The sequence below is a fragment of the Rhinopithecus bieti genome, unplaced genomic scaffold (genome assembly GCF_001698545.2).
Source record: "Rhinopithecus bieti isolate Rb0 unplaced genomic scaffold, ASM169854v2 scaffold_6946, whole genome shotgun sequence".
Classification (NCBI taxonomy): domain Eukaryota; kingdom Metazoa; phylum Chordata; class Mammalia; order Primates; family Cercopithecidae; genus Rhinopithecus; species Rhinopithecus bieti.
Window position 1 is genome coordinate 3,079,289 of NW_016805697.1, and position 24,287 is coordinate 3,103,575.

General features: G+C 49.8%; 1 protein-coding gene and 1 long non-coding RNA gene across 4 annotated transcripts; one reads left to right on the top strand and one right to left on the bottom strand.

Moving 5' to 3' along the window:
- Window positions 1-4,592: 4,592 nt before the first annotated feature.
- Window positions 4,593-6,523, bottom strand: LOC108530545 (uncharacterized). 2 transcript variants are annotated; one of them, XR_001885876.1, is made up of 4 exons: window positions 6,465-6,523; window positions 5,538-5,701; window positions 4,926-5,353; window positions 4,593-4,758 (listed from the first exon to the last, which is right to left on the bottom strand). It is a non-coding gene; the product is annotated as an uncharacterized LOC108530545 (long non-coding RNA). The 2 variants fall into 2 exon arrangements; XR_001885875.1 differs by having other exon boundaries at window positions 4,593-4,766.
- A 167-nt stretch (window positions 6,524-6,690) lies between these two features.
- DMRTA2 (DMRT like family A2) lies at window positions 6,691-12,582 on the top strand. 2 transcript variants are annotated; one of them, XM_017873521.1, is made up of 3 exons: window positions 6,691-7,021; window positions 8,582-9,148; window positions 10,409-12,582. In XM_017873521.1, the coding sequence occupies exons 2-3, from the start codon at window positions 8,590-8,592 to the stop codon at window positions 11,467-11,469; spliced, it is 1,620 nt and encodes a 539-aa protein (XP_017729010.1). In that variant the 5' UTR covers window positions 6,691-7,021; window positions 8,582-8,589; the 3' UTR covers window positions 11,470-12,582. The 2 variants fall into 2 exon arrangements, with proteins under 2 accessions (XP_017729010.1, XP_017729009.1); XM_017873520.1 differs by having other exon boundaries at window positions 6,738-7,025; window positions 10,409-11,922.
- The last annotated feature ends 11,705 nt before the right edge of the window (window positions 12,583-24,287 follow it).

A 24,287-nucleotide genomic window follows, 5' to 3' on the forward strand; every position in this document is an offset into this window, starting at 1 on the left:
CTTTCTTATGCTGCTGTCATAACCGGTTAGACGCTGTAATGGGTGAAAAGATTCCATTCACAATAGCTACATAAAATTCAGAGGGGAGAATATATGTTTAAGAAACAGAATTGTTGAGAAAAAATGACAGCAGTTACCAAGAGACATAAAAGTCATGATAACGTCACACCAAGTCCTAGATGGAATTGTCTCACATTGTGAAGATGCACAATCTCCCTCAAATTAATTTCTAAAGATACTTAAATCCTCCCCCCCAATATTTTTTACTTTTTTTTTTTGGAAGTAACTTTAAAATTCCTAAAATATTTATTCAGAAGCCTGTATTTTGAAAATAGCCATGAGAATGTGGAAAAAAGAAAAATCAGAATGATGACTTGCCATCCCAAATACTACAGAACTACAATAATTAAAATAGTGAGGCTGGTGCAAGAGTAAACAGCTCCCTTGAAGAGAATATGCTGAGATCAACCTACAGCCACCTGAGAATTTGGTATATAGCATATGGTCAGTAGGGGAAATGGTTCATTGAAGAGGGCTGTGATAAATGGCTAATCATTGGAGAAAATTAAGCTACAAACCACACCTTCCATCAAAATTAATTTCCAATAAACTAAAGATAGAAATGTAAATAATGAAAAAAGAGATAATACAAATATAGGCCAATGCTTTTAGAAGGTTGGATTTGAGAAATCCTTACATATACAACTGTAAATATAATCAAATCCTTACATATACAAATCCTTACATATACAACTGTAAATATAATCTACAAAGAAAATATAAACTTTGGTCTACTTAAACGTTTTAAAACTCCAGTGTAACAATAGCAAGATAGCCACAAAAACGTGAGGAAACAGCACATGTTGCAAACAGAAGATACTGTTGTCTTTGATATATAAATTATGATTACAAATTAAGGAAAGTAGAAGCTCTATGGTTGAAAATAAGCAAATGGTGTATAGAAATAATTTTAAAACACCTCAACTGACCGACCCACGTAGGAAAAGTAAGGAATAACTAAGGAAATGCAAATTATAACAATGATATACTATTTTTCTTGTTTGAATTGGCAAAGATTTAAAAGATCAGCAAGATGTCCCTCTATTGAGTGTGTTAATTGATACCTTTCCTGTGGGCTATTTGATAGCTATCAAAAGCCTTAAAAAATGTAAAAAGCCTCTGGCCAATCCACCTTATTTTTAGGAATTTATCCTAGGTAAATAATTAGGCAAATGCACAAAGGATGTTTGTGGTAGCAATATTTATTAGAGCAAAAACTGGAAACAAACAAAATACCTATTAACAGGGAAATAGCTAAAGAAAGATGGATCCATGCAATGGAACATTAAACAATCATTTTAAAAGGTTATGTAGGTAGATTAATATTAAAATCCTTATAATTGTAAACAAAAAACAAATACTATAAAGTATATTTTTATCAGTGTGGGTAGACAGGAAAAAAAACAGCAAAATTCACCAAATATATTTTGCTGAATTTTCTAAAATGTTTTATAAGACTTTTATTCTATTAGAACAAGCAATAACAGTGTTTCCCTTTGGGAAACCTAACCTCTCACATCAGAGGTCCCTTTCTTCGGGAAGCTTCCCCTCATCCTCCTTCCCCCATTCCCAAGATTAGACTTCTCACTGTGAGGTCACTGACAGGAGACTGTGTCCCCAGTTGGCTAACAAGTTCTATAAGGGCCCATTATGGTTGATTTGTCTCGGATCCACAGAGCTTAGCACATACTAGATGCTCAACAAAGGCTGTTACATAAACGAATTAATAAATGAATGAATGAATGACTCCTACTTTCATGTTTCTGTGAACGATCAGTGAACTGAATGAAACCGAACCAAATGGAAGCTCCTAGGTCTGATCCTACCCACCTGGAATGGAAGGTGCGGAGAAAAAAACCTGAGAGTGAGAGTTGGATCTGGATTTCTGCCTTTTTCGAAGTTCGGCAGCACTCTGGCCCCAGGCAAGTTATGTCGCCTTGCTGAACTTTGGCTACCTTGTGTCTGAAACGTGGACCATAGCATCTTCCCCCACGGACTGCGTGGCAAGCAAGACAGCACACACCAAGTGTTTAGCGGAGTGGCTGTACTCAGTAGGCGCTCACAAATAGAAACAAATAGTGGGGCGGTGAACAGCACTCTCCACGCGTTTGTCTCAGGCTTAGATGCTCCCAACCAGAAAATCCTGAGAAGCCTGGCGACACTGGGCAGACGCCTCCCTTTCGCCTGCCCCGTAGACGCGAGGGCTTGATCCAAAGGAGGGCTGCAGCCGCTGGGGCTCGCCTCAGGGGCTCCTGCCGCTCACTCAGAGCCAGTGCCCTCTCCCCTCCACCTTCGGTTGGCTGTTCAGCCCGGCCTTTAGGTCCAGGGCCCGGGAAGAGGCTGAACACCAGCGAGTTCCCGGCCAACGGGTGTGGAGGGGTGCCTTGACCTGGCGTTGGATGAGGGTACTCCCGGGTTTGATTTTTGCTCTGTTACGCACTAATTGTGATATGTGGAACAAGTCATCTCACCTCTCCGAGTCTGTTTTCTCACCTGACAAGTGGAATAATCGGACCTGCCTCGCAGAGAGTGGTGCGACTTCAGTAAGCAACTGTAGAGAAATTGCTGGGCGCCTGGCCCTTAGCTGGAACAGCGCCTGAGAAACCCGGCGCCACCATAGGAGTTCTTTCTGGCTTCGAAATTATGCCCGGTCCCGGGTCCTGGCATAGATCCATGGCTATGACCATGGAAAATGACCATTTTAGCGGTATCAGAGGACGGGACAGGAAACCAAGCTGCGCGTCTCCCTGTTCACAGAGGGTGTGCGCGGCTGAGGGTCTTAATCAGCGTGACTCATGAGTTGATCTGGAGGAAAATATGTCTACGTGTCTGTGTGTACACGTGCTTGTGTCCACATAGGAACAGGAGAGTCTGTGGTTGTGCGGGAAAACGCGTGTCGGGCAACCCGTGGAGACTCCTTCTCCCAAAGGCACGTTTCCCCTTTCTTCTGCGCCCCATTCCCAGGCGGAGAGTATCAGCCAAACTAACGGAATCCGGCACAGCCAGGGAAGGGGTGGGTGCGGGAGGGGCCATTCCGTCCCGGAGTCACCGGTTTGGGGATAATTACTTTTAATGTCAGAAAGATTTAGTTTAATATCATCTCTATTAGGCTGCCGGGAGGGTAATTAAACGGGACGCGTCGCAGCCGGCAAACAGATGGCGTCTGCTTGCTCCGAGGCCGCGGGCAAACAGCGCAAAAGTCAGTGCCTCCCCGGTCCCCCATCGCGCCCCTGGTTCTTCTACTCAGAGTTACACTACTCACCCTCGGCGCCCTTCCCCACGCCGTGCCTACAGCCGGCTCTACGCCCTAGGCCCTCAACCCCAGCCTCACCCCAGCGCAGTCCCTTTGGACGCCACCAGTGCCTGGGCGTGGGCGTGGGGGATGGGGCCAGGGGCGAATAGGGATGGGGTGGATTTTCTTGGCTGGGCCCTCTCACCCGGACCCCCAGCCCCTGGCACAGCAGAGGCGTCAGCAAATGATTCTGAGCTGAGTACGCGTGTGAATGTGTGAGGAAGACCCTCTGCTCTCAGCCACCTCATTTGTCCCGGAAGGCTGTGGCTTTTTCTGCCTGGGGCCCAACTGTAGAAGTAAGGCTGGGGCTCCGCGCATAAACCAGGGCATACGTGCGTGAGGATGTGCTCCTGTCCGCGTGTGCTGTCACCGATGTGGAAATCTGTGGGAGTCTGGGAGCGTCACACACCAAGTGGATGTCCCAGGATGGGGACATGCTTATGAGAACACTGTGAGGTCAAATTCACTGAAGGGGTCCCCTTAGGTTGGAGGGTAGTATCAGAGTTGAGCCTGGGCCGCGTGCTGCTCTCTGAATGCTGGCGTGAGAGTGTGTCCCATACTTTGCAGAGAGTGGTCGCACGCACGGGGGAGGGGGTGTGTCCAAGTGTGAAGCTACACTCAGGCTGGGGAGTGTGTAGACCCTGCCAACTCAACCTGAGCGTGCTCTTCTCGTGCTGACCGCTCAGTTGGGCCATGCCTTTCCTTTCCCCTTCGACCGACCCAATCCAAATCAGGAGGAACTGGCCCTGGAGTGGCCTGGGAAGCTGGGCAGAGGATTCCTGCCTGGTCAAAGTGTGGGTGAGATGACCTGGGGTTTATTTTGCCTCCCTCCGTAACACATTCACTCACATGAACACCCTAACCTCCAGGGAGTGGGAGAAAAGGCTGTGGGTCCCAGACCTGTGGAGATGTGAATGCCAGGAAAGAGGGGCAAGAGAAGAGAGAGGTTCCTCCACTAGGGGTGGGCGGATTCCCTCTGGTTGGGCTGTGTTAGATGCCAGGATGCTCCTCCTCCCACTCCTTAGAAAATGAAGTTCCTCACGCATCTGCGGGGCCGCCTAGGGTTCCCGAGTCCTCGTGGTTACACCCTTGGCTTCTGCGGAATCCCCCGTCCGAAATGGGGAAATCTCACGGTGACCTGGCCTCAAGCGCGAAGGATACCTGGGCCACCGCCCCTCACAAAAGCTAGGCAGATTTATATCGTTTATTTCGTTTTCGGTTTAATATAATTTCCCGAAAACTTTGTCCAAAGGAGCTCTGGGAGGCACCTGACCGCCCCTGCGCGGAATCCGGTGGTGGTCGGCGCTCTTCCCGCAACCGCATGGCTGTCCTCCCCAGGTGCAGCCGGGGCTACTAGACGTACTTGGCCTCGGAACCTCCAGGTGTTGGAAGGTGGGGTCTGGGTCCTGCGCTCCTAGAGAACATATTATCCCTGAAGCACTCCCTTATCCTCGCTTCACGCGGGAGACCCTCACGGGGGCTGACACCCTTCTCTCGCCTAAACCCATTCACAGACTCCAGCAAGTGGCATTTTCTGGGAGCGAGTGACCAGGTTTTTATCGCTATCACAGACCTTGTTCGTGTCGGAGCGCCCTCGTGCCGGGGCCTGGTGAACTTTCTGGAAGCTCTCCGCCCGGTCCTCCAGCGCATCACCCCCACCCCCTTCTCCCTCCAGCCTCAGCCTCCGGGTGGGCTTCTTCCAAGGCTCTCCCGGGGCGCCGGGTTCTGCGGTCTTCGGGTGGGGGCCCGTTGGTCGCATCTTCTTTCTCCCACCCCCACCCCTGGGCTCAGAAGCGGATAGAGTGACAGGGCGCGGCCCAGTAGTCGTGCCAGGCGGGAGGGCTGCGTCCTGAGGCCGCGACGGCCCCGGCCGAATCTACGCGCCCAGATTCCCGCCGGCCTGGAGGTTCGAAAGAGCAGCACGGAGACGCACAGTCAAGCGTGGACAGAGAACGACAGGAACGCTCATTTTCCTCATTATTTAAACGAATTTTCTTTACTCTGAAGGAGAGAGAGAAAAGTAGAGAACAAAAACGAGAGTGATAGAACATTAGATATTAGAGGGAAAAACAGAATGAAAAGACAGAGATAGAGCTACAGGAACCGAGGGCGACCCGCCCGAGGGCCGCGGCATTAATTCCAGATGTTGCCTTTCAAAAAGGAAACAAAATCTGAAACCTGTTACCTCTTCCGCAGAACGAACTGTTCCTCAGGGCCGTGACATCAGGACAGGATGAGAATAAGGCGAAAGTTAAAACGGAAAACTGTCCGCGGGGGCCTCCCAGCAGTCACTTTGTCTCTTGCGGGGAAGGTCGGACAGACCGATGCGCGTCCTGAGTCTAAGAGAATCTGCGGAGACACAGAGGCCACTTTTTACTTTCGTTTAGAAAAGAAACAAAAAAAGGAGGGGGGCTGTTTGTTCATTTACAATAAAGACAAAAAGAATCCCACCACCAAGGAAAAGAAACCGAGATGCTGAAAAATGAGGAAAAGAAAGAGCAAAAGGGGCCGAGGGACGCGAAAGAGGCGCGGGAGAGGAAAGGCTCCGGGCGCGAGGGACGCGGCGGGCACCGGCAGGAAGCGCAATCTCATTTCTCTTCGCTGAGCTACTCTTTAAACACGAAAATATTCATAAACCACACTTACCCTCCAGGATGACTATCGTATCAGGACTTTTAAAATAAAATAACTGAACTTTAAAGGCGACAGGAGGAAAAAAACCAAAGCAGCCCTCAACTACCCCAAACTCGTCGGACTTGGGAGCGCGCCGAAACATAGCAGGAAGAAGGCAGGAAAAATCGTCCTGGCATTTATGCCTTGAACACCCTCCCTTCCTCACCCCCGCACCCCTGTCCCGCCCCCACCCCGACCGCTGTAATTGAATTGTCACCTGCCCCCCATCCCGCCCCAGGGCTCCAGGGCCACTTGGGAAGCTCAGCTTTGCCAAGCGCCCCCGGCCAGTGAGAGCAGCGCAGCCGAGTCGGCGCCCCAGAAGCCGAGGGGTTACACAGGTCTACGCAGAGGCGCACCGGACACGGTAATTAGGAGCAATTCACACGCTCTCGGGCGCACGGAAACTACTTGTCACGAAAGTTTCAACGCTCCTCCTCACCCACTTTTTTCCACTCCTTTCCTGGCGCGCCCCCTCCCCTCCCGGAGCACACAGTGGAGCTTTTGGAGTTTCGAATCTTTCGGACACTGTAGAATGCGGGGCTCCCCGGGCGCGGGCCCGGCCAATCAGAGTGCCGTCTGCCTCCCCTGGCCAATGGCAGGCGCCACATTGTTGTCCAATTCTGTCTAATGGAGCCCTAAGGAGCAACAATAGAGCGGGCGAGCCTCTCATTGAGAGTCTGGCAGTGCGGGGCAACTGGGCCCCGGCTGCGCGCAGCGTCCGGCGCGCTCAGCGAGGGGACCCTGCACTGCGAGAGTCAGGTTGCGGGTTCCAACCAGGCGGCCGGCAGGGGAGCCTCCGACCCGGATCTCTGAAGGGAGGGTTGGACTGCGCTAAGTTCTGAGCCGTCCGGAAGTTCGGACATGGTGACTGAAGGAGGGTGACGTGGTCAGATAAGGGGCCGGGGGCAAAGGGAAGAGGCCAAGAGCGCCAGCGTCGCCAGTGGAGCCGGGAGGCGCGTGCAGCGCCAGCGGAGGAGCAGGATCCCGGAGCCCAAGGCAGGTAGTTGAGAGCCGCAGGGACAGCAGGGGGTGGCGACCTGGTCTGCGGCCCCGGCTGAGGAGGCCTGGGCCCCGTGGGCTTAGGGACGGCGCGGCCCAAGGGGTCTGGGAGAGGAGGCAACGCTCATAGAGAGGAGGTCTGGGACTCTCGGACGGAGACACAAGGACTCTGTCCCGGGCTCTGGCAGGGACGAGGAACGCGGGAAGCAGAGGAGACTGCGGCAGAAGCGGGGAGCTGGGCCTGCTTGGGCCTTGTGGGGCTGCGGCGCGGGTGGGACTCTGCTGTCCGTTTATGGCCAGTTGCGAAGACGACTCCCCTGGCTTGGTGCGGCCCGCTGGGCCATCTGCGTCCTAGGACCCCAACTCTGAGATCAGGACGCAGGAGCCTGCGCTCGATCAGGGTCCCCTGGGACCCCAAGACGGGAGGGCGTGTCTGACGACTCTGTCCCTAAACCCGGAGGGGAGGGGAGGGCAGTGTGAGGTGGTGTTCGAGAAAGATCCCCCTCCCGAAATGCCTAACTTTCCGCAGGATACGTCTTCTACCCCGACTACTACTCCAAAGCTAAAAAATTGCACCGCAGGTTTTACCCAATCCCCTTCCCCAGCCTTTGCCTGTGGAGTTTTTTACTTACACATTTCCCTCTCCTGGGCGCGGACCCTGGATCCCGGACACCCAGATCAGCTGCTTTTCGCTATTTTCCTTGTCCATGAAGCTCATCTTTGGGCTGGGTTTGCCTATACAGAAAGTTTCTTTGGCCGAATTTTTCTCTTTAATACTTCCCAGTCCTAAACTAAACTCCACATACATTTTCTCTCCCACTCTCTGGAGGCCCGCACCGTGGAATTTTGGGGCTCACATTTTACCGGTCCCAGAGCCACTGGGCCTAGCTTTGCCCGAATTGTTTCTTCGCCCCACTCTACTTCCAAACGCTATTCTTTCTATTGCTGATTTTCTCTCCAAAGCTTCTGCCCTCACCTGCATCAAAATAAACAAACAAAAGAAAAAAACTCGGGCCCAATCAACTCAGCTCTGCTCCTTCACATCTCTCTCCTCTTCACCTTTCCGCCAGACTGACCGTTTTGCTCCGGGTTTTCCTTTTTTGTCCTTGGCATCGGCCTAAGTTCTGGGCCAAAACTGTTGCTCTAATCCCAGTCCTGTCAAACGAACATTTTTCTCACCCCTCTCACCCCAATTAGGCTAAGCTTTGGGGTATCATCTTAACTTTTCCAAATCCTCATTACAGCCATCTGAATCAGTGACTTTCCCACTTTACATGTCTCTTTATTTTTTCCAGCAGAATCACTGATTCAGACAAAATCTTAACCCCAGTGTGTAAATCAGGTCTAAGAGCAGCAGTGGCTGGACTGGTGTGAAGGCGCTAGGGCTCACAAGGAGGTTCCGACTGTAACTCCTCCCAGCAATTCTGGCCCCGCTAGCCCAGCCTCCGTGGCCCAAATATCCCTCTCCAACTTGGGTTCCTCAAGGCTGCGCTTTGGCCTAGGGCACGGTGTGCTCCTCACCCGGTCTCTCCCCTCTCCCACCTTCTTTCCGGTCAGGTCCTGTCATGGAGCTGCGTTCGGAGCTGCCCAGCGTGCCCGGCGCGGCGACGGCAGCGGCGGCTACAGCGACGGGGCCGCCAGTGGCGTCGGTGGCGTCGGTGGCGGCCGCCGCGGCAGCGGCCGCATCGCTACCGGTAAGCGTTGCAGGCGGCTTGCTGCGGGGGCCGCCACTGTTGCTGCGGGCAGCCGAGAAGTACCCGCGGACCCCCAAGTGCGCGCGCTGTCGCAACCATGGCGTGGTGTCTGCACTCAAGGGCCACAAACGCTACTGTCGCTGGAAGGACTGCCTGTGCGCCAAGTGCACGCTCATCGCGGAGCGCCAGCGTGTCATGGCGGCGCAGGTGGCGCTGCGCAGGCAGCAGGCGCAGGAGGAGAACGAGGCGCGCGAGTTGCAGCTGCTCTACGGTACTGCCGAGGGGCTGGCGCTGGCCGCAGCCAACGGCATCATCCCCCCGAGGCCCGCCTACGAGGTCTTCGGTTCAGTGTGCGCCGCCGACGGCGGGGGACCCGGAGCGGGAGCGCCCGCGGGGACCGGAGGCGGAGCAGCTGGCGCAGGCGGCTCAGGTGAGAGCGTGGCCAGGCCGCAGGTAGGGGCAGTAGGATCGTAGCTCTGGGGCGCCTGGCCCAGGGGCTTGTCTCCGTTCAGAAAGAGTGGAAACCCCGTGTCCAGTCGCCCCGACTGCTAGGGTTCACCGCTCGCCCAGCCTCGGGTAATGGAGCGTGGATACAGAAACTCTCCTTCCTCCCGCTTCTGGAGCATTTGCACTTTACCCCTTTCTCCTGCAGCCGGCCCAAACGAACACGCTTTAATTTTTTCACTCGCCTCTACTCAAAGGCAGGCACGTCCCTGCTGCTTTGCTTCATCTTCTACCCAGGTGGAAACCTGCGCGTCTTCCTTCGCTCCGTGTTTCTCCACAGGCCCTTTCCCTCTACTCCTTCCCAACTCTCTTAAGGAATCCCTCCCCTCTTTTAACTAACACCCGCCCCATTGCTTTCCCTAGGAACTGAGACGCCCTAGTTTCTTTTCCCCTTCTCGCGTTCCTAATGCTCTCTGGACAACTGCTTGCTGCGCCCTCACTCCTTCTAGCTTCTGCCGCACCCTCCCTGGTTTCTCAGGTCTTTTTTCCTCTGTCTTTTCCTCTTCGCTTCCTACACCCTGCCTAGCCCCACCCTCTTTTTCTGGACCCCCGTGGCTTTTGTGGGGAGGAAAGAAATGAGGCCAGGGCCATTGAGGGAAAGGAGGGATCCTCTCTCAACTTGGGAGGGAAGAACTTCTTAGGTCTCAATTTTGGAAAGGGTGGATTAGAAATAGGGGCTCTACTTCTGCCTGTAGAGAAGCTTGGGACCTCCTAGATAACCAAGGCGCTTTTCCTTACAGGCTACACTGCCAGGGCAGGCATCTTTTGTACAGTGGGCTCTTCTGTACAGCGTGGTATAGACAGAAGTTATGTTGTCTCTTGTTTGAACCGTGGACCTGGCCACTTCTCCAGGGCAGGGCAGGACTGGAAAGGAAGTTAAAGGTCGATGTGTTGGGGCACAGACGTGGGGGAAAGCAGCACTGAACATCGAGTTTACAGGGCACAGGTAGTTGGGGTTCTGAGGAGTACAGAAAGAGAGGGAGCCCTGGGGTCAGGGAAAGAGAGACAAGGCTGTAGGGGCTCAGAGCGGAAGGAATGCTAGAGCAAAAAGAAAGAGGAGCACTGGAGCCTAGTGAATAAGGGCTGTGGGGCTGAGGGAGAGGAAACTGAGATCCAAAGGGCTGAGGTGTTGTGACTGCTGTCTTCTAGCTAACCGCTCCTCACGACACGTTTTCTCCCCTCCCAGAGGCCAAGTTGCAGAAGTTTGACCTGTTTCCCAAGACGCTGCTTCAGGCAGGCCGCCCGGTCAGCCCGCAGCCGCCGCCGGTGAAGCCCTTATCACCCGACGGCGCGGACTCGGGGCCCGGGACGTCGTCCCCAGAGGTGCGGCCCGGCTCAGGCTCGGAGAACGGTGATGGCGAGTCCTTTTCGGGTTCGCCCCTAGCTCGGGCCTCCAAAGAGGCAGGTGGCAGCTGCCCAGGCAGCGCCGGCCCTGGCGGCGGCGGCGGCGGCGAGGAGGACAGCCCGGGCTCCGCTAGCCCTCTGGGCTCTGAATCCGGTTCAGAGGCTGACAAAGAAGAGGGTGAGGCCGCGCCGGCGCCGGGGCTGGGCGGAGGCTCGGGTCCACGGCAGCGGACGCCGCTAGACATCTTGACACGCGTTTTCCCGGGCCACCGGCGAGGCGTCCTGGAGCTGGTGTTGCAGGGCTGCGGCGGCGACGTGGTGCAGGCCATCGAGCAGGTGCTGAACCACCACCGTGGGGGCCTGGCTGCCGGCCTGGGCCCTGCGGCGCCCCCGGATAAGGCCGCCGTGGGTGCTGCAGCAGCTGCAGACGATGCGTGGCCCGGCCGCGTCGACGCCGCCGCCACCGGGGGACCTGGGCTGCCCGCTCCGCTGCAGGCCGGGCCCGCCGCACCCCCACACCACAGACCCTTGCTGGCCGGCGCCATGGCGCCTGGAGCGCTGAGCTCGCTGAGCAGCCGCTCAGCCTTCTCGCCGCTGCAGCCCAACGCCAGTCACTTCGGTGCCGACGCGGGCGCCTACCCGCTGGGCGCGCCGCTCGGCCTCAGCCCGCTGCGCCTGGCCTATTCCGCGGCGGCAGCGCACAGTCGCGGTTTGGCCTTCATGGCTCCCTACTCCACTGCCGGCCTGGTGCCCACGCTCGGCTTCCGCCCGCCCATGGACTACGCCTTCAGCGATCTCATGCGTGACCGCTCGGCCGCCGCTGCTGCGGCGGTGCACAAGGAGCCGACCTATGGCGGCGGCCTGTACGGGCCTATGGTCAATGGCGCTCCGGAGAAGCAGTAGGGCAAGGGGCCTGGCAGCCGGCCGCTCCCCAAACAAGAATCCCAGTCCTGTCTCCGCGGGTCCCCGACCCCTCTTCACTCAGCGCGCTCTCTGCGCCCTGGCTGGGGTCTTCTCACTCCAAGATGGTTTTTGAGTTTTGTTTAGGAGGGTGGGTGGGAAAGGCTGAGCAAAGGGGGAGCAGCTACAGACAGGTGAAGGTGTTCTCGGAGAGGGTACGCGGCCTGGGTTCTCATTTCCCACCTCTGGATCCCTCTTCCAGCCTCACCCAGGCCCCTTTCCAAAAGGCCGGGAATTCATGAGAATTCAGAGGCTGCGACAGCAGTGCAGGCTCCTGCGGCTCCTTAGCTGTGCTCATCCGGCTCTCAGTGGATGGCAGGATAATCCGAGAGTCTTTTCTGTGTCTCCCCATCCCCCACTTAAAAAAAATCTAAATATTCGCTCTAACAAATATAAATTTAGGATGTATAAATCTCTTGGCACTGAGTCGAGTCTTTGGGACACACATATATATCGATAAAATTGTGAAAAAAAAGGAAACAAGTTCTAAGGTGCACTTTCCTAGTTGCGTTATTTGTCGCTCTCTTTGTTGCTTACGCCGTTAAGCATGGGTTTCATTGGTGCAGTGTGTTTTTATATATGTATAAATCTATATATAATCTATACATATATATACAAGCCAGTGTATAATGTTATAAAATGGAATTCTAAGTTATTAATTGTAATCTGTAGGTGACCTTGATATTAACGTGAGAAACATTCAAAAACAAGCAAAAAAAAAGGACAAAATGAAAAAAAATTAGACTATACGCTCATTGTACTTATCAGGTTTATAGATTAAATATATTGGAAACTCTGGACGAATCCTGCCCACCTGCCCCTCTTGCCTGCGGCTGGTCTGTCCCTAAGGAGCCGTCAAGGTGCGCACTGAAGCAGGAACAGAGCGACGTGTGACTGAGCCAGAACCGCCCGCTCGCGGGCCCATTCTCGCCTCCCGGGACTCGCCAAACGCCCTGACTGAAGGGCTGGCAGCGGAGAACGCTGCTCCGGAGCAGCACTTTGTGCTTTCCTTTGCATAGATATGAGCTAGAAATAAATGTTATTTTCTAAGAAAACGACGCCGAATCCCGTCCCGCTCCTCGAGAAGCAGGGGGTCGGGGGGTCGCGGGAGAAGGTCTTGATTTCCCGCTCAGGCCGCCGCGCTAAGGAGACGCTTGACCGAGGTTCCGTGGGATCTCCGACCCTCGGGGCTACTGAGAGAGGAGACTTCCTGTGGTACCGGAGGACCTATCCCACCAGAGTGGCGCGGTGCTCTCAACTCCCGAAGGACCCGCGACCGCTGAGCAGCGGGAACCCAGTGTGTACCCCAGCTTGTGCACCCAGGCTGCGGAGGGGTCGCCTTGCCAGGGCTCTTAGTTTTTGGATCGCGGGCCGGAGTCGTCACAGGGATCTTGCAAGGCTGGGGGCCCAGTCCCCGCTCTTTCCCGGGTGCGGATTTGAATGTAACTCGGGTCGCACACTGCGCACTCCCCATCTCAGGTTTGGCACCACAGGCAGCGAAGGCGACAGCTGAGCAGGGTGGCTGCTACCATTCTCCTGACGAGGGCTACAGCCTGGGAGTTATGGGGTTCTGGGAGGTTGGGGGTGGCATGCTGCCTTCCTTGAAAAAGTGTAATCTGGGAGAGTGGCCGTGAGCACGCGACTTCGAGCCAGACCTCGTCTCTCACCCTTTTCACCTTCCCTCCTCACGCGGAGCTGAGCAAATTAGCCGCTCCTGGGCCGACCCTCTCCTTCAACCTCCAGTTCCTCCCGCTCCCCGCAGGGTGACTCCCCCGATCCAGGAAAAGAGTGACTCCTCCCCACGGCTGGGTCCGGCGACATCCCAAGGTAAACTTCTGGGGCCGGCTCGAGTTCCGCCAGGCAGTGAAACTTAATAGCAGGACAAGAAAACGGTTTAATAAAGAAGGGCTTTAATGGGGAACTAATTTGATTGAGTTGCCTAATTCCACTTTAATTGGAAAGGGGGTTTGGCTGTCTGGTGATGAAGTGCGAGCGCGATGAGATGAAAGTGGGGAAGAAGGACCCAGAGAAGAAAGATGCCGGCAAAACCGATGGAGGAAAAGGGGACAAAAAAGGAAAAAAAAGAGCGAGAGAGGAGAGAGGAGAGGGAAGAGTTAGAAAGAAAAGAGGAAGGCGGGAGAAAGCGTGCGGCAGCTTCTGGGAGTGTAAACTTTCTTGCCCTTGGCCCCTGCGCCCCGTAAAGCCCCCGTGCGCTCCCCCTACCTCAGGTTTTCCGAGTCTCCCAGCCTCTCTCCGCAGGGCGGTTCTGGCCGCCTCGTCCCAGTCCTTTGCCCCACCGCACCCAAGGTGTTTGTTTCGGGAAGGACCTACGCTGCGTCGAGGCTCCTCGGTTCCTGCGGGTGCTCTGGCCGGACCCGAGGGGGCGGCCTGTGGACCCGCATTACTCATCATTCCCAAGAACATCTGGAGCGTCACAGACTTCAAGACTAGTATGTTAGTTCATCCTCACAGCAAACCAGGGTGAATCCAGAGAGTTGCTTATTACAGGCCCCATTTTACAGAGGAGGAAACTGAGGGCCATCTGGTCCAGGGAATTGTCCAGCTTTCCGGGACCCTAGATCACTTCGCCTCTCCACCGCCCCTGGTGGGTCTCCGTCTCTCATGAAGCGGGATCTGCTGGTCGAGAGTGGGAGGTTTGCGGAAACTCCCCTTCCATGAACATAGGAGGCCCAGAGAGAAGCAGTGGGCCCCCAAGCGCCCAGGCCTCAGCTCCAGGCTGTCAGCTCCTTCGGGTAGAGCTCAGGAAGGCTTCGTGAGCGGTGGGCGTTCTAGGAGTGGGATAGTGGGGCACCCGAAGTCCCCACTTCCCAGACCGGAGCGTCTGCATGTCCCAAGCCCCACGGTGGAAGCCCAGGTCGGTCAGTCACAGCCCTTGGCGCCTGGGAACGTCCTGCGCCCACGGCGCGCCCCTGACTCGCTGCCATTGCACAGTCAGGAACAGGGAGGCGCAGAGACCTACAATGACCGGCCTGGGGTCGCACACCCAGGCCCCAGGGAGCCAGAATCGGAACTCCAGACTCTCTGGCCTGGTGGCAGGGGCAGGGGGGCGAGTGAGTCTCCGCTTCTGGGAGCTTCCGCAGCCGGCAGGGGGGACTGCGGCCTGAGTTTCGCTGGGATCAGTGCTAGGGAGGAATGTGTGGTACCCTGGTCGCCGGCGGCGTTCGCACTCTGGAAAGAGAGGGCAGTGGCGGCAGCGTTACCTCTTTTCCTCCTGGGAGAAGGGGAAAAGGGAATCCCCTTCCTGACCGCTACTGTCCACGTTTATTCCTGAATGCTTCCCAAAGCAAGCTGGAGCCCACTCGGCCTGGGCACTGGGAGGATGCGAACCCGGGCTGCCGCGGGTAGCTCAGACTGGTGGGGGAGACGGACTCGAAGTAGAAGCCGTCCTTTTCCCTTCCCCGCCCCACCCCTCCTGCACGACAGCAGCGCAGCGACCCACTAGCACCTACTGTATGCCAACTTCTGTCCCAACCATGTTCCCCAGCAGAATCCTGCTCAGTGGGCGAGGAAGAGCCTAGAGCTGGGGTCCAGGCGCAATCGCCGGCTGGGGTTATTCATTCTTGAATTACTTCAGTCAGCAAATATTTGCTAACTACTCATTGTATGTCAGGCCCAGTCCTAGGACCCTGCGATACACAAGTGCACACAAGGGAGGTCTGGCCGGGGAAGGCCCCTTCCGCAAGGCACTCTGCTTCAGTTAAATGGTGGAATAGTGGGGTCTGTCTCTCTGGGTGCTGTGAGGAGTAAATGAAATAATATCCAAAAGCTCTCAGCTCAGTGCTTGCTCACTAGGTGTTCACTATTACAATTATCATATCCTTTGGTGTGGATGGTGTGGCCTCATTCAACAAAGGAGTCAACAGCTCAGAGAGATCCAGTGACTGGAGCAAATGGGGCTTCTGAACCCTCTAAAGTGTCACAGATTATGGGAGACACCCCGCCCAGGGCAAGGGGCCACACAGACAGATGGGAGAGTGTGGTTCTATAAATGCCTCAGAGGAAGTGAGCCGAGTCCTGAGGGGGTTGGTGAGGGGCAGCACTGTGATCTGTGGTAGGAGGTTGGGGAAGCAGTCAGGGGAATCAGTCCCGCTGGACTAGCAACTGGAAAGGGAGGAGGTGGAGACAGGCTGTTGAGGTCGCACAGAGTCAGTGGTTAGATCATGGAGAACCTTAAGTGCCAGAAACTGGGCCTGGACTTCAGTACTGGGAGCTGTTGACAACAGGACCTGGTAAGATTTGCATCTGGGCCGGGCGCAGTGGCTCACGCCTGTAATCCCAGCACTTTGGGAGGCCGAGGCGGGCAGATCAGGAGGTCAGGAGACCGAGACCATCCTGGCTAACACGGTGAAACCCCGTCTCTACTAAAAATACAAAAAATTAGCTGGGCGTGGTGGCGGGCGCCTGTAGTCCCAGCTACTTGGGAGGCTGAGGCAGGAGAATGGCGTGAAGCCGGGAGGCGGAGCATGCAGTGAGCGGAGATCATGCCACTGCACTCCAGCCTGGGCGACTGAGTGAGACTCTGTCTCAAAAAAAAAAAAAAAAGATTTGCATCTGAATTTGGTAGATTATTTGGAGACAGCCCAACCTCTCCCTCAGGAGCCATGACAAATAGTAGTGTCAAAAAGGAATCAGTAGAAGTAGGGAGAGGGAGAGAAGAGGGCCCCTGCAAGAACTGCTAGGAGCCAAACAACCCATTGTTGATCCGGTGTTGGGAGTAAGTGAGGAAGAGAGCTGATTCCCGACTGGAGCAGAGACAAGATTGGCGGGCAGGGAGAAGCTTTGTGTTCAACTTCAGAGTTTGAGGGACATGTAGGTCTTCTCAGCATGGACACCAAATGGTAGAAAGAGTCAACTGTTGTCTTGGGAGGAATGAGGTGGCCCAGCTCCCTGCCCCTGAGGACACAGGACTCTGTTAGTGGAGGCCATGGGCCTGAGAGAGGTGTTGAGACCCTCTCACCATGTCTCTTGGTGCCAAGAGGACTGGCCTCTTAAAATCATTCTCTTAAAATTTTGCATCCTGTTAAGGTCATCGTTCTGAGGCAGACAGCCTGTCCTTGGGTTAATTGTGACACCAAATCTTAAATGTCAGGGCGCCCCACCTGTACAAGTCCCTTTCAACCTGTCCCTGCCCTCTGCTCCCTGAAGCTGTAGTTTCAGCTGCTTTTCTCCCCTCTCCCCATCTGCCCACCCCTGCCTCCCTATGCCCCTGCCCTCTAGCCACGCTGTGCTCCTCAGACCTACGTAACTGTCCCCAGAGGACACAGGACCCCGTTAGTGGAGGCCATGGCCCTGGGAGAGGTGTTGAGACCCTCTCACCATGTCTCTTGGTGCCAAGAGGACTTGCCTCTTAACATAACAGACCATGCCTTGCCCATGGAGGTCACCTCTGCCTGGAAAGCTCTTCTCATTTTCCTCTTCTTTAAGGATTCTCCTCACTTTCCCTAGGGTCCAGTTTCACAGGTGGACTTACTGTGAACCAGTGAAGCTTAACCTTCAGGGCTCCACACCTGGCATGTTCCTCTCAAGGTTTTGCACTTTGTACATACAGTCAAGCGAATTCTATCTTAAAACTTCAGGCTCCATTAAAAACTGCATCGACCCGCTGGGCACGGTGGCTCACGCCTGTAATCCCAATACTTTGGGAGGCCAAGGTGGGCAGATCACGACGTGAGGAGATCGAGACCATCCTGGATAGCACAGTGAAACCCTATCTCTACTAAAACTACAAAAAATTAGCCAGGTGTGGTGGCGGGTGCCTGTAGTCCCAGCTACTCAGGAGGCTGAGGCAGGAGAATGGCGGGAACCCAGGAGATGGGGCTTGCAGTGAGCAGAGATCACGCCACTACACTCCAGCCTGGACAGCAGAGCGAGACTCTGTCTCAAAAACAAAAAACAAAAAACAAACAAATAAACAAACAAAACAAAAAAACTGCATCTGCCACTGCCCAGTTTAGCTGCACCCTCATGGTTGCCTGTTCCTGTTAACTATTGTTGCATAACAAATGACCCCGAAATGTAGTGGTTTAAACAATAACCATTTTATTGTATCATTTATGGGTCAGAAATTTGGGCAGAGCTTTTTTTATTATTGACCAAGATCTCTTGGTGGTATTCGGCTGGTAGATGTGTTGGTCTGGAGACCCCAAGACAGGTTCAGTCACATGTCTGACTCCTTGGTATGAATGGCTGGAAGGCTGTGCTCAGCTGGACAGTTGATTGGAGCACTTCCATCATGGTATCCTCAAGATATCAGACTTCTTACATGTTGACTCAGGGTTCCAAGGCAGATGTCCCAGAGAGCAAAGTGGAAGTTACATGGCCTTTTATGACCTAATCTCATAGGTCAGAGGATATGACAAGAGTGTATTATTTGCATGTGATTGACACTCAAGTCACACTGACTTAAAAACTAAAATTTCCAGAGTATATCTCAGGGAGAGTAGGAACCAGGTGTTCAAACACCATCAGCTGAGCTGCTTTTCTCCATCTCTTAGATCAGCTGTACTCTAAGTTGTCTTCATGTCAGGCAGACTTTCTCCAAATGAAGTACAAATGGCCATCAGTGGCCTCAGGCTTGCATTCTACTTTCTCTTTTGTAGTTAAAGGAAACATCTTGGAAATGACTCATTGACTAGACTTTTATCATCTTTCCATCCCAGAACCAATGGAGAATGGGACCTACTGGAAAATCAAGCTTTCAGGATAGCTGAATGTTTGCCCTTTTCAGTCTTAAATAGTCTTTGTTCTAGCATTTTAGGGTAGGAGCTTTAGAAGGATGTTACTTGCTTTTCCATTTTCTTTTCCGAAGGCTACTGAGATGCTCCAGGTGTTCTTTGATTCAGCATATTGCGATGTGCCCTAACAGGGTCATGGAATCTTATTAGGGTGAGGGTTCACTGGCTTTGGCACTAAGAAATGCTTTTCCAATGTGCTTTTACTTTAAAACTTTTACTGTGAAAACTTTCAAGTGTATAAGAAAGTAGAGAATAGTATAATAAATCTGAATATTTGTATACTAATCATATAACTTTAATAACTATTTAACATTTTGTCACATTTATTCCACCTTAGTTTTTCTTTGACAAATTTAAAAGCAAATTACAGACATTGTGAAATGTCACTGTGAGACACCTCAATATGAATACTTCATCTCTAAACAAAGCCACAATGTATTAGTATACTATCAATATTAAAAATAATCCCTTTATATAACCTGATACTCAATATATATTAAAATTTACCTAATTGCCCCAGTTGGAAATACTTTATAAATTTAACAGTTGATTTGTTCAAACCAGGATTTGGTTGCCTATAGCAGACACTGTCAGAGCCCCACCCATAGCCCTTGGACCTTTCAGTCTACTGATTTCCAACTTTCAAGATCAGTTTCTCTGGGCCTAAGGGCTTCTATTTTAGAACCACAAAAGGGAGAGACATACCAGGGTCGTAACCATGAGACCCATCCTTCCTAGAGAAGGTGATAAAAGGCTCATTGTTTGTAGAATATTTAAAACAATAATAATACTAAAAGTTGGTCTGCTTTTTAAGTTATTACCATTTCCCAGCAATTTTGAACAATGTCAGAGATAAAATGTTTCTCACCTCAAAGAACTTTTGTTGGTGGTCTAAATTCCAAACAATCCCTGCAGTGATTGTTGAGTTTAAATTATGTGTGTGTGTATACACACAAACACACCCACACTATACATATTTCTTTACATATATCACAAATTGTCACAACTATTATTTTTGTTTACATACAGTAAAATTGACTTTTTCATAGTACATTTCTAAAAGGTTGACCGTATGTATAGATTTGTTTAACCACCATCACAATCAGGATTCAGAACAGCTCTGTCACCCCAGAAAACGTCCCTGTGCTGCCCCTTTATAATCAAACCCTCTCCCCTACCCATAATCTCTGGAAACCACGGATCTGTTCTCTGTCTTTACAGTTTCTTCTTTTCCAGAATGTTATACAAATGAAACTAGACAGTATGTAGCCTTTGGAGACTGATTTCTTTCACTTAGCATAATCCCTTTGCGATCCATCCAAATTGTTGCATGCTTCAATAGCCCATTCCTTTTCACTGCTGGATAATATTCAATTGTATTGAGCTACCACTATTTGTTTATTCACTCATGGTTACAGGACATTTGGGTTGTTTCAGCTTTTGGTAATTACAAATGAGGTTGCCATAAACATTCACAAACAGCCTTTTGTGTGATCACAAGTTTTCATTTCTCCAGGTAAATACCTCCCAATCCTAGAGGAGTTTCTGCATCTAATCTACTTTCTGTCTCTATAAATTTGTTTAGTCTGGACAATTCATACAAATAGAATCATACAATATATGGCCTTTTGTGACTGGCTTCTTTCACTTAGCATAAATGTTTTCAAGGTTCATCCATGTTGCATCATGCATCAGTTCATCATTCCTTTTCATAACCAAATAATATTCATATATATTGATATATATATAATTTATCCATTCATCAGTTGATGGACATTTGGGTTGTTTCCACTTTTTGGCTATTATGAATACTTCTACTATATGTTTTCATTCTCTTGGTATATACTTAGGAGTGGAAATGCTGGGTCATTTTTCTCTATGTTAACCTTTGGAAGAACTACCAATTTTTTTTTTTTACACAGCAACTGCTTCATTTTACATTCCCACAAGCAATGCAATAGGGTAGTATCAGTTTCTTCACATCCTCACCAACGCCTGTTTTTATCTGTCTTTTTATTTTGTTTTGTTTTTTTGAGACAGGGTCTCACTCTGTCGCCCAGGCTGGAGTGCAGTGACATGATCTCAGCTCACCGCAACCTTGACCTTTGGGCTCAAGTGATCCTCTCACATCAGCCTCCCGAGTAGCTGAGACTACAAATGCACGCCACCATGCCCAACTAATTTTTAAATTTTTTGTAGACTTGGGGTCTTCTTATGTTTATGTTGCCCAGGCTCATCTTGAGCTGCTGGACTCAAGCAATCCTCCTGCCTCAGCCTCCCAAAGTGATGGCCTTACAAGTGTGAGCTACTTTGCCTGGATATTTTTATCTCTCTTTTTAGTTCTAGCGATCCTAGCGGGTGTGAAGTGGCATCTTGTTGTGGTTCTGATTTGTATTTCCCTGAAAATTAATAATGTTGAACATCTTTTCATGTGCTTTCTGGCCGTTTGTGTGTCTTCTTTGGAAAAATGTCTATTCAAGTCATTTGACTACTTTGAAATTGTATTTGTCTTTTTACTATTGAGTTGTAAAATTTATTTATATCTTCTAGATGCAAGCCCCTTATTCGTTAGATGAATTACAAGTATTTTCTTCTATTCTGTGGTTTTTCTTTTCACTTTCTTGGCGGTGTCTTTTGTAACACAAAAGTTTTTAGTTTTGATGAAGTCCAGTTCATCTGTTTTTTTTTTTCTTCTTTTGTAGTTTGTATTTTTCGTATCACATCTAAGAAACCACTACCTAGACCAAGGTCATGAAGATATACATCTATATTTTCTTCTTCAAATAGTTTTATAGTTTTAGATCTTATATTTAAGTTTTAATGCATTTTGAGTTAATTTTGCATATGTATGAGATATTATCTTAATTCATTCTTTTACATGTGAATATCCAATTGCCCCAGCATTATTTGTTGAAAAGACTATACCTCAAAGGATCAATGCTTGAAGGGATAGGTACTCCACTTCCCATGATGTGATTATTACACATTGCATGTCTGTATCAAAATATCTCATACACCAAATAAATATATACCTACTATGTACCCACAAAAATTAAAAGTACAAAATTTTAAAAGAAAGATTGTTCTTTCCCCATTGAATTGTCTTGGGACCCTTATCAAAACTCAGTTAAGCCTGAGAAGAGCTTTGACAATGAAAAAAAACAAAAAACCTAAACAAAAAGAATTCCTCAATTAACCATAAATGTGAGGGTTTATTTCTGAACTCTCAGTTTATTCTATTGATCTATATATCTATCTTTATACCAGTACCATACTGTATCAATTACTGTATCTTTGTAGTAAGTTCGAAATTGGGAACTTCTTTTCCAAGATTGTTTTGACCACATGGTGTCCCTTGAATTTCCATATAAATTTTAGAATCTGTCTGTCAATTTCTACAAAGTAATTAGCTGGAAACTGATGTGAATCACATTAAATTTGTAGATCAACTTGATAAGTATTACCATCTTAACAATATTAAGTTTTTTATCTATGAACATGGGATGTCTTTCTATTTATTAGGGTCTTCTTTAATTTCTTTCAACAATACTTTGTAGTTTTCAGAGCATAAGTTTTGCATTTCTTTTGCTAAATATATTCGTAAGTATTTTACTGTTTTTGATACTACTGTAAATTGAATTGCTTCCTTAATTCCATATATGGATTGTTCTTTGCAAATGTATAGAAATATGATTAATTTATGAATATTGACCTAGCATCCTGCAACCTTGCCAAACTAATTTGTTAGTTCTAATTGTTTTAAGTGGGTTCCTTAGGATATTCTTTTTATAAGATTATGTCTTCTGAAAACAGATAGTTTCACTTACTCATTTCAAATCTGGATGCCTTTTATTTCATTTTCTTGCCTAATTTTCCTGGCTAGAACCTTCAGTAAAATGTTGAATATAAGCAGCAAGACTGGACATCCTTGTTTTGTTCCTGTTCTTCAGATGAAATAATCTTTCCCCATTAAATATAATGTTAGTTGTTATTTTTTGTAGATGTCCTTTATCAGGTTGAAGAAGTTTCTTTCTATTCTAGTTTACTGAATGGTTTTATTTTGAGGTGTCAAATTTTTATAAAATGTTTTTTTGCATCAATTGAGAAAATCATACTTTTTAAATATTTATTATAATTGATATGAGAATAATATATATATTCTTTTTTTTTTTTTTTTTTTTTTTTTTTGTTTTTTTTTTTTGAGATGGAGTCTTGCTCTGTTTTCCAGGCTGGAGTGAAGTGATGTGATCTCGGCTCACTGCAACCTCCACCTCCTGGGTTCGAGTGATGATTCTGCCTCATCCTCCCAAGTAATTGGGAGTACAGGCACATGCCTGCCTAATTTTTGTATTTTTAGTAGAGATGGGGTTTCACCATGTTGGCCAGGTGGTCTCAAACTCCTGACCTCAGGTGAGCTGCCTGGCTCAGCCTCCCAAAGTACTGGGATTATAGCCATGAGCCACTGCACCCTGCCATGATATGGTATAGTCTATTAATTGGTTTTCACATTTTAAAGCAACTTCATAATCTTGGGTTAAATTCCACTTGGTCATGGTGTATAACACTTTTTGTATGTTGCTGAATTTAGCTTGTTAGTATTTTGCTGAGAATTTTTAAATCTATATCCATAAAAGATATTGGTCTGTAGTTTTCTTTTGTTGTGATGTCTTTTCTGGCTTTAGTATCAAAATAATCTGGCCTCATAGAATGAGTTGGGAAATGGTCCCTCCTCTGATTTATTGGAAAAGTTTGTGAAGAATTGGTATTAATTCTTTAAGTGTTTGGTAGAATTCAATGAAACCATCTGGGTCTGGGCTTTTCTTTATGGGTAGGTTTTGATTACTAATTCAATCTCTTGTTATAGATCTGTTCAGGTTTTTCTATTGCTTCTTTTTTTTTTTGAGACGGAGTCTTGATCTGTCGCCGGGGCTGGAGTGCAGTGGCCAGATCTCAGCTCACGGCAAGCTCCGTCTCCCGGGTTTACGCCATTCTCCTGCCTCAGCCTCCGGAGTAGCTGGGATTACAGGCACCGCCACCTCGCCCGGCTAGTTTTTTGTATTTTTTAGTAGAGACGGGGTTTCACCGTGTTAGCCAGGATGGTCTCGATCTCCTGACCTCGTGATCCGCCCGTCTCAGCCTCCCAAAGTACTGGGATTACAGGCTTGAGCCACCGCGCCTGGCTCTATTGCTTCTTGAGCCAGTTTCAGTAGTTTGTGTCTTTCTAGGAATTTGTTCCTATTTTAATAAAGAATTTGTCCCTTATTATTTCTGTAAGGTCAGTAGTAATGTCCCTTCTTTCACTCCTGCTTTTAGTTTTTTGCTTTTTTGTTTGTTTTTTGTTTTGTTTGTTTGTTTGTTTGAGACAGAGTCTTGCCCTGTCACCCAGGCTGGAGTGCAGTGGCACAATCTCAGCTCACTGCAACCTTCACCTCCCAGGTTCAAGTGATTCTCCTGCCTCAGCCTCCCAAGAAGCTGGGATTAAAGACATGTGCCACCACACCCGGCTAATTTTTGTATTTTTATTAGAGATGGGGTTTCACCATGTTGGCCAGGCTGGTCTTGAACTCCTGATCTCAATTCGATCTGCCCACCTCAGCCTCCCAAAGTGCTGGGATTACAGGCACTGTGCCTGGCCAATTTTAGTAATTTGAGTCTTCAGTCTTTTTCACTTGGTCAGTCTAGCTAAAGGTTTGTCAATTTTGTTTATCCTTTCAAAGGACAAACTTGTTTTTCAATTTTCTTTATTGTTTTTCATTAATTTCCACTTTAATCTTTATCATTTTCTTTTCTGCTTCCTTTTAGTTTAGTTTGCTTATTTTATTGTTGAGTGTTGATATAATTTGGCTCTGTGTCCCCATCCAAATCTCATCTCAAATTGCAATCCCCTTTTTTGAAGAAGAGACCTGGTGGGAGGTGATTAGATCGTGCGGGTGGTTTCCCCCATGCTGTTCTTGTGATAGTGAGGAAGTTTTCATGAGATATGTCGGTTTTGAAAGTGGCTATTTT